General features: G+C 45.5%; 1 protein-coding gene across 1 annotated transcript in view; it reads right to left on the bottom strand.

Annotated features, from left to right (window-relative positions):
- Positions 1-16,349, bottom strand: part of agps (alkylglycerone phosphate synthase) — a 43,529-nt gene that overhangs the window by 4,370 nt on the left and 22,810 nt on the right. The window contains exons 11-19 of the mRNA XM_014173313.3: positions 14,667-14,794; positions 14,001-14,052; positions 10,891-10,967; positions 10,671-10,783; positions 9,213-9,282; positions 8,736-8,797; positions 7,669-7,758; positions 1,654-1,753; positions 1,404-1,461 (exon numbers count right to left, since the gene is read on the bottom strand). Coding sequence (XP_014028788.1) covers positions 1,404-1,461; positions 1,654-1,753; positions 7,669-7,758; positions 8,736-8,797; positions 9,213-9,282; positions 10,671-10,783; positions 10,891-10,967; positions 14,001-14,052; positions 14,667-14,794 — 750 coding nt within the window. The remainder of the gene's footprint in view (positions 1-1,403; positions 1,462-1,653; positions 1,754-7,668; positions 7,759-8,735; positions 8,798-9,212; positions 9,283-10,670; positions 10,784-10,890; positions 10,968-14,000; positions 14,053-14,666; positions 14,795-16,349) is intronic.

The following is a 16,349-nucleotide window of genomic DNA, read 5'->3' as shown; positions in this document are numbered from 1 at the left end:
GACAAGTCCAGTGGAGTGAGTAAACTTGTCTGAAGGACCAGGGCTGTTTCTGTGTTTACACTGTGACGGATGACCCTCAACCTGACTGGTGTGCCAACAGCTCTGTTCCTGCTAAAACATTACGTTTCCTTTTACATTCTACTCGGACGCAACAGTGACCACCTTAGAGCTAAACATTGGGCATAGAACAACAAAACAATAGAATATTTTGTCATGAATGGATGGTATGTGACTACTTCTAAAATGTACTTAAACCGACCCGTCAAATCCAGTCCACATATATTTGTGTAAAAATGTAGTTGTGTTGTAGCAAGAGTGTATTGAGCTGCAGGGATGGATAGTGGAGAAGTGGAGATAGAGGGTTCCACACACACACACCAACAAACAAAACACTCACCCAGAGCCACTACGCGCACGCGCAGCCACGCACCCTGACCTGGTGTAAACACAGGTTAGAAAAATGTATATTTCCTGCGGTGGCCTCCCACCTCGTCCTCCCAGACTACATCTGTTTTGTTTGATACACAAAACCCAGTGAAACTAGCTCCATTTGTCACGCGGTGATTGTGGGCAGACAAACCGGCCTGTCCTCGCTCAGATAGCAGACCCAGCTGTTATTAATCACAATTACAGAGTGGGCCTCGCACCGAGAAGCTGCATCAATATCCCCTCTCTCCCCCCCCTGGCCCCACACCCCCCTGCTCAGCCCCCCTGCTCAGCCCCCCTGCTCAGCCCCGGGTGGCCGGCTGGCCCACCGATTGGAGGTCAGTAAATACCGGGCGATAACACCGGCATCATTTACCCTGGCCCATTGCCTTCTAGTATTAGCAATCTTTTAATTTTTAACCTTCCCCGCCTTCAGGAGAAATTGTGATTTAATATCGCAGCTGATTCACTGCATGCTGTTTTTGACAGGCATGATGAATAGCCTGAAGTGATGTATGAAAACAGCCAGGCGGATGGCAATATAGATAAGGTAAGGTAGCCATTTTGGTTAGCCCTGATAGGGCACCACAGAGTCGTTTTTCCCCCCTCGCTCCCCTGCTCACGTTTCATTTGGCCTGTGTTGAAATGAACAAAGAGCCATGGCAGACTCACTTGTCTGCACTGTGGGAAAGTTTGGACGCGCCAAGGAAGCAACGAAAGGTCTCCTCCTAGCCAAAACAGAGGTTTTCAAAAGACTCTGTGCCTGCTGTCTTACATAGAGCAGCATACCGAAAGAGCCTGTCAGGCTACCCTAATGTGACTTTAAAGAGATGGGTGGCAGGGCAGTGGTTTAAGTGAGGAGGCAGGTCAGTATTACGAATTTGTCGGGTTTTGAGCCGAAGAAACGGTGCCAAAGCGTGCTGAAATGGTTAGATGTAGGGCTCCTTCTAGATGTAGGGATGTTCACTTGACTGTACCTCCATGGTGGTGCGAGAGGCTTCCTCCATTGGCTAGGATCTCCTCTCGAGCAGCGTGCTAGGAACGGACAAGACGACACACGTCAATCAATGCATCAATCAATGAACTCATTTCCACAATGACTATCATCACCCTTAACTATGGCGGTATACATCCTCCTGAGTGGTAACGGTTAGAGGTTCAGGTCAGAAATGATGCATGTCTGTGAGTGGGTAGCTAGTGCATATTTGGAGTGCGCCGTAGATTTACCTCCACTTGTTCGTATGTGTGTACTGGATCTGCCAGTCCTCTGTAGTTGAAGGCAAAGTAGAAGTAAACACACGCGCCAGCGTCATAGGTCTGAGTCACTCTGCAAGGCAAGAGGAAAGGGTTTCAACATGATAATGTTCACAGCAGAGAATAAAGGCAGGGTTATGTTCTTAAATGCTTTCGTCCACACTTGTCCCACTGTAATTTATCTCCACATGAATCCAAAGAGAGCATCGTTTAGTAGCACCAAAATCCATTTTGTAACAATAAATGCTGTTATTTTTTTCCCTCTCTCTCTCTCATTGGAATCGGAGAGCAGACAGATGGAGCCGAGAGGCTGGCGTTTTCTCGTGAACCTCTGACCCCAATTCTCCCTCGTGTTTTCTGAGACGCGGAGGAGATGCGCTGGATCAGTCACCTTTAATAACATCCCATTATCAGGACATTGAATGGCCATCAGCACACTTTGATTGGATTATCTGAGCTACATTTACAATGGTTCAGGACACAATATGCTTCAACACTGGCTGTCCGCAACTGGCTAAAAGATTGTGCTTTCACATGAATACGCAACACGAAATTATAATAATGACTGACATTTTGCACAGTTCAAAAGATGAATACTATTTGAAAACTTTATGTGCTTCCTTTTAAGAAGCGCAGGGCTAATATGATAAAAGGATGCTTGATTCCCTGATCATTAAGCATTTATTGGATATTAACCATCTGAGAAGGCATGTGCATATATACTATAACTCTCTAACCAGGGCAAAAATATCTGCATTGAAAATTAAACTAAACCCTTATCAATGTAACAATGTGCCTCAGGGAAAGGAAACACCAGTACATGAGTCTCTTTACTGTGTTGTTTCTCCCTAGCCCCAGTCTCTTTACTGTGTTGTTTTTCTCCCTAGCCCCAGTCTCCTTACTGTGTTGTTTCTCCCTAGCCCCAGTCTCTTTACTGTGTTGTTTTCCCTAGCCCGTCTCTTTACTGTGTTGTTTTTCTCTAGCCCCGTCTCTTTACTGTGTTGTTTTTCTCTAGCCCCCGTCTCTTTACTGTGTTGTTTTTTCGCCCTAGCCCCCGTCTCTTTACTGTGTTGTTTCTCCCTAGCCCCCGTCTCTTTACTGTGTTGTTTTTCTCCCTAGCCCCCGTCTCTTTACTGTGTTGTTTTGCTCTAGCCCCCGTCTCTTTACTGTGTTGTTTTTCTCCCTAGCCCCCGTCTCTTTACTGTGTTGTTTTTCTCCCTAGCCCCCGTCTCTTTACTGTGTTGTTTTGCTCTAGCCCCCGTCTCTTTACTGTGTTGTTTTTCTCTAGCCCCCGTCTCTTTACTGTGTTGTTTTTCTCCCTAGCCCCCGTCTCTTTACTGTGTTGTTTCTCCCTAGCCCCAGTCTCTTTACTGTGTTGTTTCTCCCTAGCCCCCGTCTCTTTACTGTGTTGTTTTTCTCCCTAGCCCCCGTCTCTTTACTGTGTTGTTTTTCTCTAGCCCCGTCTCTTTACTGTGTTGTTTCTCCCTAGCCCCAGTCTCTTTACTGTGTTGTTTTTCTCCCTAGCCCCAGTCTCTTTACTGTGTTGTTTTTCTCCCTAGCCCCAGTCTCTTTACTGTGTTGTTTTTCTCCCTAGCCCCCGTCTCTTTACTGTGTTGTTTCTCCCTAGCCCCAGTCTCTTTACTGTGTTGTTTCTCCCTAGCCCCAGTCTCTTTACTGTGTTGTTTTCCCTAGCCCGTCTCTTTACTGTGTTGTTTTTCTCTAGCCCCGTCTCTTTACTGTGTTGTTTTTCTCCCTAGCCCCAGTCTCTTTACTGTGTTGTTTTTCTCCCTAGCCCCCGTCTCTTTACTGTGTTGTTTTTCTCTAGCCCCCGTCTCTTTACTGTGTTGTTTTTCTCCCTAGCCCCCGTCTCTTTACTGTGTTGTTTTTCTCCCTAGCCCCCGTCTCTTTACTGTGTTGTTTTGCTCTAGCCCCCGTCTCTTTACTGTGTTGTTTTTCTCTAGCCCCCGTCTCTTTACTGTGTTGTTTTTCTCTAGCCCCCGTCTCTTTACTGTGTTGTTTTTCTCTAGCCCCGTCTCTTTACTGTGTTGTTTCTCCCTAGCCCCAGTCTCTTTACTGTGTTGTTTCTCCCTAGCCCCCGTCTCTTTACTGTGTTGTTTTTCTCCCTAGCCCCCGTCTCTTTACTGTGTTGTTTTTCTCTAGCCCCGTCTCTTTACTGTGTTGTTTCTCCCTAGCCCCAGTCTCTTTACTGTGTTGTTTTTCTCCCTAGCCCCAGTCTCTTTACTGTGTTGTTTTTCTCCCTAGCCCCAGTCTCTTTACTGTGTTGTTTTTCTCCCTAGCCCCCGTCTCTTTACTGTGTTGTTTTTCTCCCTAGCCCCCGTCTCTTTACTGTGTTGTTTTTCTCCCTAGCCCCCGTCTCTTTACTGTGTTGTTTCTCCCTAGCCCCAGTCTCTTTACTGTGTTGTTTCTCCCTAGCCCCAGTCTCTTTACTGTGTTGTTTTTCTCCCTAGCCCGTCTCTTTACTGTGTTGTTTTTCTCTAGCCCGTCTCTTTACTGTGTTGTTTTTCTCTAGCCCCGTCTCTTTACTGTGTTGTTTTTCTCCCTAGCCCCAGTCTCTTTACTGTGTTGTTTTTCTCCCTAGCCCCCGTCTCTTTACTGTGTTGTTTTTCTCCCTAGCCCCCGTCTCTTTACTGTGTTGTTTTTCTCCCTAGCCCCCGTCTCTTTACTGTGTTGTTTTTCTCCCTAGCCCCCGTCTCTTTACTGTGTTGTTTTTCTCTAGCCCCCGTCTCTTTACTGTGTTGTTTTTCTCTAGCCCCCGTCTCTTTACTGTGTTGTTTTTCTCTAGCCCCGTCTCTTTACTGTGTTGTTTCTCCCTAGCCCCAGTCTCTTTACTGTGTTGTTTCTCCCTAGCCCCCGTCTCTTTACTGTGTTGTTTTTCTCCCTAGCCCCCGTCTCTTTACTGTGTTGTTTTTCTCTAGCCCCGTCTCTTTACTGTGTTGTTTCTCCCTAGCCCCAGTCTCTTTACTGTGTTGTTTTTCTCCCTAGCCCCAGTCTCTTTACTGTGTTGTTTTTCTCCCTAGCCCCAGTCTCTTTACTGTGTTGTTTTTCTCCCTAGCCCCCGTCTCTTTACTGTGTTGTTTCTCCCTAGCCCCAGTCTCTTTACTGTGTTGTTTCTCCCTAGCCCCAGTCTCTTTACTGTGTTGTTTTCCCTAGCCCGTCTCTTTACTGTGTTGTTTTTCTCTAGCCCCGTCTCTTTACTGTGTTGTTTTTCTCTAGCCCCCGTCTCTTTACTGTGTTGTTTTTTCGCCCTAGCCCCCGTCTCTTTACTGTGTTGTTTCTCCCTAGCCCCCGTCTCTTTACTGTGTTGTTTTTCTCTAGCCCCCGTCTCTTTACTGTGTTGTTTTTCTCCCTAGCCCCCGTCTCTTTACTGTGTTGTTTTTCTCCCTAGCCCCCGTCTCTTTACTGTGTTGTTTTGCTCTAGCCCCCGTCTCTTTACTGTGTTGTTTTTCTCTAGCCCCCGTCTCTTTACTGTGTTGTTTTTCTCTAGCCCCGTCTCTTTACTGTGTTGTTTCTCCCTAGCCCCAGTCTCTTTACTGTGTTGTTTCTCCCTAGCCCCCGTCTCTTTACTGTGTTGTTTTTCTCCCTAGCCCCCGTCTCTTTACTGTGTTGTTTTTCTCTAGCCCCGTCTCTTTACTGTGTTGTTTCTCCCTAGCCCCCGTCTCTTTACTGTGTTGTTTTTCTCTAGCCCCGTCTCTTTACTGTGTTGTTTCTCCCTAGCCCCAGTCTCTTTACTGTGTTGTTTCTCCCTAGCCCCAGTCTCTTTACTGTGTTGTTTTTCTCTAGCCCCCGTCTCTTTACTGTGTTGTTTTTCTCTAGCCCCAGTCTCTTTACTGTGTTGTTTTTCTCCCTAGCCCCAGTCTCTTTACTGTGTTGTTTTTCTCCCTAGCCCCCGTCTCTTTACTGTGTTGTTTTTCTCTAGCCCCCGTCTCTTTACTGTGTTGTTTTTCTCCCTAGCCCCCGTCTCTTTACTGTGTTGTTTTTCTCCCTAGCCCCCGTCTCTTTACTGTGTTGTTTTTCTCCCTAGCCCCCGTCTCTTTACTGTGTTGTTTTTCTCCCTAGCCCCCGTCTCTTTACTGTGTTGTTTTGCTCTAGCCCCCGTCTCTTTACTGTGTTGTTTTTCTCCCTAGCCCCCGTCTCTTTACTGTGTTGTTTTTCTCTAGCCCCCGTCTCTTTACTGTGTTGTTTCTCTCTAGCCCCAGTCTCTTTACTGTGTTGTTTTGCTCTAGCCCCAGTCTCTTTACTGTGTTGTTTTTCTCTAGCCCCAGTCTCTTTACTGTGTTGTTTCTCCCTAGCCCCCGTCTCTTTACTGTGTTGTTTTTCTCTAGCCCCAGTCTCTTTACTGTGTTGTTTTTCTCCCTAGCCCCAGTCTCTTTACTGTGTTGTTTCTCCCTAGCCCCCGTCTCTTTACTGTGTTGTTTTTCTCCCTAGCCCCAGTCTCTTTACTGTGTTGTTTTTCTCCCTAGCCCCAGTCTCTTTACTGTGTTGTTTCTCTCTAGCCCCAGTCTCTTTACTGTGTTGTTTTTCTCTAGCCCCAGTCTCTTTACTGTGTTGTTTTTCTCTAGCCCCAGTCTCTTTACTGTGTTGTTTTTCTCCCTAGCCCCAGTCTCTTTACTGTGTTGTTTTTCTCCCTAGCCCCAGTCTCTTTACTGTGTTGTTTTTCTCCCTAGCCCCCGTCTCTTTACTGTGTTGTTTTTCTCTAGCCCCAGTCTCTTTACTGTGTTGTTTTTCTCCCTAGCCCCCGTCTCTTTACTGTGTTGTTTTGCTCTAGCCCCAGTCTCTTTACTGTGTTGTTTTGCTCTAGCCCCAGTCTCTTTACTGTGTTGTTTTGCTCTAGCCCCAGTCTCTTTACTGTGTTGTTTTGCTCTAGCCCCAGTCTCTTTACTGTGTTGTTTTGCTCTAGCCCCAGTCTCTTTACTGTGTTGTTTTGCTCTAGCCCCAGTCTCTTTACTGTGTTGTTTTGCTCTAGCCCCAGTCTCTTTACTGTGTTGTTTTTCTCCCTAGCCCCCGTCTCTTTACTGTGTTGTTTTGCTCTAGCCCCCGTCTCTTTACTGTGTTGTTTTGCTCTAGCCCCAGTCTCTTTACTGTGTTGTTTTGCTCTAGCCCCAGTCTCTTTACTGTGTTGTTTTTCTCCCTAGCCCCAGTCTCTTTACTGTGTTGTTTTGCTCTAGCCCCAGTCTCTTTACTGTGTTGTTTTGCTCTAGCCCCAGTCTCTTTACTGTGTTGTTTTGCTCTAGCCCCAGTCTCTTTACTGTGTTGTTTTGCTCTAGCCCCAGTCTCTTTACTGTGTTGTTTTGCTCTAGCCCCAGTCTCTTTACTGTGTTGTTTTTCTCCCTAGCCCCCGTCTCTTTACTGTGTTGTTTTGCTCTAGCCCCCGTCTCTTTACTGTGTTGTTTTGCTCTAGCCCCCGTCTCTTTACTGTGTTGTTTTGCTCTAGCCCCAGTCTCTTTACTGTGTTGTTTTTCTCTAGCCCCTGTCTCTTTACTGTGTTGTTTTTCTCTAGCCCCTGTCTCCTTTGAGGAGTTGTGGGAAGAGCTGTTGTTCCTGTGACGTGGCCCATCGCTCGGAGGGTGTGCTGGCTTCTAGAGGTTAAATGGGCAAATCAATCATGTGACAGACTGCAGGCGGGAAATAAATGGCTGAAGCCTAATCAAGTTGGGCCCTAATCTGTCCACAGTGAGCAAGGAGCAGGCGGTCTGTGCGTGTGTGGCCAGGTCACACAGGGAAGGTCACACAGGACACCTCTCTTGCCTGCGCGCGCACACACTACTGGCTCACTCATAGCAGGGAACACGTTTTAGAAGATATAATCATAGGATATGATCAACCACACCGGTCAAATACGTACACAAGTTGAATCAGGGAGATAGAGATGCAGAGGTCATGTCGAGGTTTTTAACACGATCGCCACAATGTCAGCAAGTGTGTTGTCGCTCGGAACCAAAACGGCTAAAGGTCTCTTCCTAAACGTACCTGCACGAGGTCAAGGGTTGAAACTGGACCCCTCGCTCTTTACACTCTCGGTTAATACGCTCTTTGACATTCCGGCAAAGGTCCAACACCCTGAAGAAAGACAACAGGAGGAAGAAACATAAAGACTAGCATGTTCTCCTGAAGACTAGCTGAATGTTAGGACATGATGAAAGCCCTGTCTGAGACCCAGTAATGCACTATATAGGGAATAGGGTGCACAGCCCCGTGATTTAACCTAGTACGACAGGTGGAGCTGAGCTGTCGGGAGTTATGTGAAGAGAAGGCCTCTGGCCCTGAACTGTGGGGTACACAGACAGAGAGACAGACAAAATGGAGAACCTCACGCCATTATGGAGACTGCAGTGCTAGGTATTTGTAGCTGGGAGAGACTGGCTCACTCTGTTCTCTAATGGCCGTCACTCCCAGGCATGTGCAGCCTAGTGTGGAGAGATGGAGGAGGAAGAGGGGTAATGAGCCCTGAACATATGCTCGCCTGCTAACCCCCATCAGGCAGTCTACACAGTGGGGTGCTGAGCACGCGTGTGTGTTGGTGTTCGTGTGTGTGTGTGTGTGTCTGCCCGTGTGTCTGTGACAAAGGGGGGGGGGGGGGGGGGGGGGGGGGTGTACTCTCCTGAGATATCGCTTTAAGGTGCAAGGGAGTCAGTCATTTTTGTTCTTGTGTGGGAAGAACTGTGTGGTTTCATAATGGAAAGTTTTTTTTACACTGAATTTCCAACACTGTATGTTGGAAATTCATGTTCAATCTCACACCCAGCAGCACACATGAATGCATCACACTGGCCATGTCTCTCTCTTCCCCTCTCGCTCCCCCCTGCACAGAGTTAGACTGGGGCTGAAGAGGCAGTCTTCCCTCCCACGCACAGACAGTTAATGGAGGGAGAAGGCAGGCATGAAGGTGAATGTCAGAGAGGGAGTGGGGGTTGAGCTACTTGTCTTTGGGGCTCTTCAAACTGACTGTGTGGGAAGAGAGTGATGTGGAATTGTCACACCAGTTCAGAGACACTCGTTCACACAGAGGTTAAACATGTTGCCATCTTTGTCTTTACCTGTCCCAAGGCACCGACGTCTCAAATGATTCCGCGACCACATAGTAGTCCATCCCCAAGTCCTGTTAATAAACCGCAAGAAACATACTCATGTAAAACATAACAGTACGTGGCTTGGATTTGAGAAGGGGGACAATATCTGATCAAATAAAATAACTATTATTGGAAGTCAAATAAAGAGGCACACAACATAGCTAGCGTTTCACAACTTGCGTAAGGAAAAGATCTGCGCTTTTCACTGTCATTTGCTCATGCCAAGATTCCTCCAATGACAACATGACATCCCTGACTGAACAGAGAGGCCAGATATCTCAGAGGTCACATTCTGCAGCCTTTGTGTGCATGTTCCTTCTATCCTATCAGCTGACAGAGGTCTCTATCTGCCCCTGTGAGCAGTGCCTCCTCCCTCCCCGAGCTGTCTCTGGACACTGGGAGAGCGTGGCAGAATAGAGGAGAAGAGGGGGAGAAGTGACCCACCCGGAGGTAAGCGATGACGAAGGTCAGAATGTAGCCTCTCTGTCCATTGTCCTCTCCAGCTGCCAGGCCCCTGGAAAAAGATAAGTTAATATTTAACAGGTTCCTTTCTGGCCCTGTCATCTCTCCCTGACCACAGCTGCCTGTGATGCCAGTCAGTACCCGTCACTGCCACAATGTTCAAATCAATGATTGCCGCTCTGTGCCTCCCTGCGGGTCAACCACACATCCATCACCCGCCGCGGGTAATAACATTTTCAACCAACAACCCAAATTAAAATCAGGATGCACTCATTAAGAAATCACTAAATTGATTTACCTGTACTTTTCTCCACTCATTTCTTAAAACCAGAAGACACCATCCCTTACAGACCCACCCAATCGATCACAGGCTCTCGACAAGCGATGAAATGATGGAAAAACTAAAAACACAACACTCTGCCTGGTAGGTGAGGCCTTTTCAATGATTAAACTTGTGAATTGGTCAGGATATTACCTGAGGGCACAAAGCCAGTGACCTGAGGAATGGACTGGAAGCTGTGCACTGGGCCAAGGAGCAACACTAATACACAATCCATAGGGCCACCAAGACAATAACGGGGCCAGTGTTTTTATGAAGGGTTTGTTTATGATGACTAGGTGCAGAGCGGATGAGGTGTGTTCAAGGGGATAAAGAAGTGAGTTATTTGCTACAGTATGTTCTAATTCCTCTAATGGTGTGGAACAGTGTGGTTCCGGGCAGGGTGGGACCCCCAGCCCAGCGGAGGCCCTCAGGCACCTCAGACATGGGCCTTACAGCACGGCTTCATCACCAAGTCCCTACTCGCTGACCTCTATGGCACTACACGACAACACACTTTTGTATATATAATTGATTATTTTGGGCCTTGCAGTTGTATACAGGGTTGTTAGAAGAGCGAAGGAATGTTTCCAGAATTCCACAAGTGTAGTTGAATTGAACATGTAGGGGAACTATGAGGAACCCAGGTTTGTTGCTGTTGTAGTTAAGGAGCAGACATACAGAATGGAGAGAGATAGCATCCCTTTCAGGCTGATAGATCACTTATTTCCACCAGGGCCTCTATTGATCTGCCTCACAATCAATCAGAATAGCCAGGGCCCTCCATCCCCCCCATCCCCCATCACCAAAGTATGTCTGACAGGAGGACAGCCACAGGTGATCCATCACACTGCTCTTTATACTTGGTCTTAGATTGGTTCAAAGACACCACCTCCAGCCTGAGGGGCCAAGCTCCTCCACTACGGCAATGGAATGCCTCCAAGCAAGGCCTGAGGCAGATTTCTCACAGTGAGGAGTGTACCAGGTACCATCATGTGTATGTCACCTGTGCGCTGAAGACAGTCTCCCAGAATAAAAGGGGGGAATTTAACCCTCACAAATTTAGGATGCATGTTGGGTAACATCTACTGACCTGAAAGAAGGAAATGGGGGCTACTTACCCAAATGTTGCAGCAATGTCGTAAACTTGTTTTTCGTGCTGCAAGACCCTCTCACGGTCCCCTTCGAACAGCAGGGTGGCAACAACCAACTGGTGGGGGTCAAAACCTTTGAACTGGGAAAAACAGGGAAGTAAAATTTGTTTAGCCCTTTCCAGAAAGCACAGATGACATACAAGAGAGAAATGAGGAGTAGTATTTCTGCCAAATCATTAAGAATTACCTTGGTGATGTAGAATTTCTTTAACCCTTCCACAAAATTTGTGAAAATGGACGACACTTGAGGTTTCAGGGCATGACCTGTAGAAACAGAAGGGCCAAGTCCCTTAACTCAATAGCCAAGTGGACCTCTGTCTTTTCTCTTTTTGGACAATACAGTTTAAAGGAACTACCGATATCGTTTATTCACACATTTGGTCACACTTAGCCCACCCATCTCCTGCCTGTTTCCTCCAGGACTAACATGGCAACTAAGTCACATTTATTTGGGTGTGGAAACAAAAGGAGGAAAATAAATGGTAACATTTGAATAACTTTACAAGTGCCTGCGACAGGGACAATAAATCAGTGGGTTTCCGAGGGGAAGTGGGCTTGACACGGCCATATCCGTCTTCCTCAGCCACCGCACGTTTTGATTTATTCGTGATCGGACACACAAAGCGCCTGTGGACAAGCTAAAATGAGGGTCTGGAGCCGATGGGATGGTTATCAATCACAGTGGGGTAGAGTCCTGGGTGACTCTGTGGAGACTTAACACTTCATTTCTTTCCCCTCCGTCTCAGTCTCTTCATCACTTAGTGTCCCAATTGTTTCCATTCCAAATTTGATTGTGGGTCTTTAGGTCTCCCGCAGCCATCACGCTCATTAATTAAATACTCAACGACCAGAGAGGAGGGGTTTTATACATACAGTGTGTCATTTCCCCCAGTCTGCCTTTTGTTCATTTGCATTTAATGCATGTCAATGGCTAACATACCACTTGCCATTTTCATCTTACTAGCGTATTGAGATAAGTGGCCACTATATTTTATATTTTACTTTGTACAATTTGGAAATGAGCAGGCCCATTGAATACATCAGATCCCTTCACTCAGCAGCCAGGGTGATTAAAAGGGAAGGCAACCCAGCAAACAAAAATTGGTTCTGCGAACATTCCCAGAACATTCATTAGATTGCCCCAAAAGTTCTAATAACACCAAAACTGTCCAGGTATGCTGATGATTATACAGTGTTTGTATAAAACATTTGCCTGATGTTGCAAGAACATTCACAGAACACATTCTGTTACATTACCTGGAAACCTAATAAAAACCATTTTACATTTAGCAGACACTCTTATCCAGAGCGACTTACAGTAGTGAATGCATACATTTCATATTTTTTTTTTTTATCCGTACTGGTCCCCCGTGGGAATCGAACCCACAACCCTGGCGTTGCAAACACCGTGCTCTACCAACTGAGCCACACGGGACCTGTGGGGAATGTTATGTGGTGGTTGTTACAGATGTTGTGCACAACATTTTAGTGGATGCTAGAACATTCCAAGAATATTTCATTTAAAACATTAAAATACATTTGTATTTTTTTTTTAACCAAAAACATTTGAATGTTATCATGGTAATGTTAGATAAAATCCTAACTAGAACTTAATGAGAATGTTCGCTAATATCCAGGGAATGTTCCCGGTTTGCTGGGAAGGCACTAATAAGTCCAAGAAGGTATCCTATCAGTCCAGACTGAGGTTCAGTTATTAGTGGGAAACCTGGTCGCTTCATCTTGCCCGCTTAATGCTAAGAAGTGCTCACTCGGTGAAAAGTGGGAATATAGGGAGACTAATGAGATCCCAGGAGACTGAAGAACTTTACAAAGATGTCTGGCACCAACGCCTGATACAATATTTTTCTTGAGTTCTGGTGGAATGTAAAACTTCAATATAACAACTGCTTAATTGTTGCCAAGGTCATTTTTCATTGGGCTTCAATCCACGAGTCGTGTGTGTGTGTGTGTGTGCAGCTAGATACTCTGCTAAAATAACGCTACATTTAACTTAATGCAACGCAGCAAAGAGAGGCAAAAGCAGACATGAAGAAACGTTGTCAATGCTTTATTCTTTTCTCAAATGGATTACAGTTGGGGGGGGGGGCTCACACAAAACCAGGCCAAATGGCAATTAAAAATATTGTCAGATTCAAGGAATTAGACTATTTTCCAAAATACAATGATTGAGCAGAAAGACGTGGCATATGAAGGTACTCAAGCTGGGAATTGCCAGGGACCTCACGATATGATATTATCACGATACTTAGATGCCGATACGATATATATTGTGATTCTACATGCATTGCGATTCGATACTGTGATTTTATTGCGATTCGATGTTCCAAACATATTCCTCACCATATGTCTGCTGCAGAGGGACAGAGAGAGCCATGAGAAAACGAGTTTTGATCAGTCATGGAAATCAAAGCGCTGAAAACAAACTGTCTCCCTATTTAAAAAGATGGAGAACAAGCTATGAAGGAGAACAAGCTATGAAGGAAAATACTGGAGTTTTGGTGCAGGTACAGCCAACTAGCGCAAAAATAATATTGCTTTATTGTCAAAACGATGCAATATATCATGAAAATTAATATCCCGATATGTATATCGATCCCCCCCATCACTAGAAGGTACTAGCACGTTCCTCAGATTCCAGCCTTGTCTGAGAAAGGCTACAGAGGGGGGTGAACTGTGGAGGGAACTAGAGGGAATAACTTAGAAATGGAAACCAGGTCAGCCACACAGCACAGGCAGCGTGTGGAGCCAGAGAGCATGGACTACTACTTCACTTTGAGCTCCCGTGTTAAACAAAGACACACTGAGTGTACAAAACATTATGAGGTCTTTCCATGACCAGCTGGCCAGGTGAACGCTATGATCGCTTATTGCTGTTAAATCCACTTCAATCAGAGTAGATGAAGTGGAGGACAGAGGTTAAAAGAAGGAATTGTTAAGCCTTGAGACAATTGAGATGTGGATTGTGTATGTGTGCCATTCAGAAGGTGAATGGGCAAGACAAAAAAAATATTGAAGTGCCTTTGAACGGGGTGTGGTAGCAGGTGCAAGGCGCACCGGTTTGAGGCAAGAACTGCAACGCTGCTGGGTTTTTCACGCTCAACAGTTTCCTGTGGTTATTGAGAATGGTCCACCACCCAAAGGACATCCGTCCAACTTAACACAACGGTGGGAAGCATTGGGGTCAACTCAATATTAAGGTGTTCTAATGTTTTATACACTCAATGTAGGTTCCTTTGCAGAGATGAAATGGCAGGGTTTTGAATGATGTTGACTTACCGAACTGAAACTGTTCGTTATCCATGAGCCGGATAGATGCAGGTGCACACCTCTTGGAGAAAATAAAATAAAAATATATGTATAATTTAGGAGCGTGTTTAATTTTATTTTGTAAACATTTCCCCATCCCACACATTATCCTAGTCATTTTCCTAGTGAAAGTTGAACCTGCATTACATTTTGTAATTTAGAGAAAAACCTTTCAAATGACTTTGAAATAACATTTGTTACACCATATTACACAACCTGGAGACATGAGAAGACATTCCTGGTAGTGTGTGGATACGTCCATGAAAATCCACAGCTCAACGGTCGATACCTTAATTGTGTGCTATACTAGTGTACCGACTCAACTCATTTCTGTAACCAACGGAGCTGCACAAATCATATGCTTGTAGTCATCAATAACGGTTGCATCAGCACTACCCAGGAAGAGTGAAAAGAGGTAGCTTATTCCTTATTATGGTCTTCATTATCATTCAAATGAATTCCTTCCCAGAATTGGAGATCTGCCAATCATTAACTGACCACTTTGTACACTACAATATAGCATTGATCTGCACTGTTCAATACCTGCATAGTTTAGCTACTGTTCTCACTGTTATTATAATGTAACCTATAGGTACATTGTACAAACGCTCAACACAAGATGGTAATGGTCTTTACCTGCTTGGCTACCTCTCGTAAGCAGGCCACTCCCGCCTCAAAGTTTGGGAAGACCACCGAGCCGTACTTCTGGTACTCTGGGATTGGCCGGATCTTCATCGTTACCTCGGTAACCACGCCAAGAGTTCCTAGGGGGAAACACAAGGGAACATACTATAGAAACCGAGGTTCTCACACTAATGATTTCAAGACAATAGCCTGACATTGGTTGGAGTTAGGTTTGATTGATAATTGAAGCGTTAATGCCTGGTTTAATAAGTGGGTTGTTGATGAACAGTGGTGTAGTGGAGGGTAACCACATGTAAACCCGCCGTTTCCGCGCAAGCGTTTACCGACCTAGTTTCTTTACCACCACATCACTGGTGGTGACCTGTGTCACCTTTCACCTCTGTGATCTGGTTTCATGCTGCTCACAGGAGACCAATGAGATTTATTGAGGAAATAAAACAGGTCCATATCAAAGGAAGGCCAACACCAGGAGCCCATGACATGTCGCACAGGGTTCCCAGCTAACCTCTGACCCCACAAAGTATCCACTGTCTGTAGCTTTACGTGTCATGTTCCACGTTCCATGTAGAATTTTCCCTGCCGCAAGAATGTCTATGTCCAAAATGGACCCCTATTCCCTTTATAGAGCACTATTTCTTATCAGTGCCCATAGGGCTCTGGTAAAAAAAAAGTAGTGCACTATTGAAGGAATAGGGTGCCATTTGGGACGCACTCGTCCCTTAAGGAATGTTCTCTATCAAAACAGACAACGCCATTTCCCGTGTTTCAGAAAAACTAACAAGAGGTTGAAGAAAAAGGATGACAATTTGAATGCAGATGCATGTTATTGACATGAACGGACTCCCAAATGGTAAACTATGGACAACTAATGGGTCAAACTACGTGGTAAACACACCAATAAAGGAATCCTGTTTTGCTTAGCTCTGTTTACAAATCCCATGGAGAGTATAGATGCAGTAACTGGCTCTATAAAACCTGAACGGTGGAAAGGATTGTAACAAAGACTTTATCTTAATGAGATCACACCGTAAACAGTGATAACCTCAGAGAGGCACCAGTTAATAATTCTGCGGGAGGAAATCAAAACGTGATTTTTCATTTAATATATTGTCTTTAATTACTATTTCCATTAAAAAAACACAGATGTCTTGATAACGGCTTAATGAGTGTTTATGAACGTTGGCATATTTGAGAAAATATTCACAATAATTACATACTGTCAGGTCAAGTTGAACCATAGATTGTCTTGGTCTATTCTGGGCTCTGAATACACACAATAATGTTTCCTCAAAATAAAAATCAGCAATAACACTTCTAATAACATCTTAGAAATCTCAAACACAGAACCTTTTCCTTCAGATGAATCTGTAATTCTGTAAATGTGTACTTGACTGATGTAATGTGCATTAGTGTTGTCCCATTGAGATGACATGTAGTCTGTACAGCCAGATCCATTAGGGGCTGTCCTGTGCATGCCAGGGCCGTTAATGAGCCCTTTAATGTGACACTACATGCCACATGCTGCTCTCTAGTTGGCCAACTGAGAACGTGACTCCATCATCAGAGAGTGACGGAGCAAGCGAGCGAGAGACGGAGCGAGCGAGCGAGCGAGGAGCGAGAGAGCGAGCCACCCAGACAGAGTGCGAGTGAGCCAGCCAGCCAGAGAGCGAGCGA

Source organism: Salmo salar, chromosome 25 (genome assembly GCF_965601325.2).
Source record: "Salmo salar chromosome 25, fSalSal1, whole genome shotgun sequence".
Lineage (NCBI taxonomy): Eukaryota > Metazoa > Chordata > Actinopteri > Salmoniformes > Salmonidae > Salmo > Salmo salar.
Note: the sequence above shows the minus strand (reverse complement) of the source record. Positions and strands in the feature narration are given on the sequence as shown.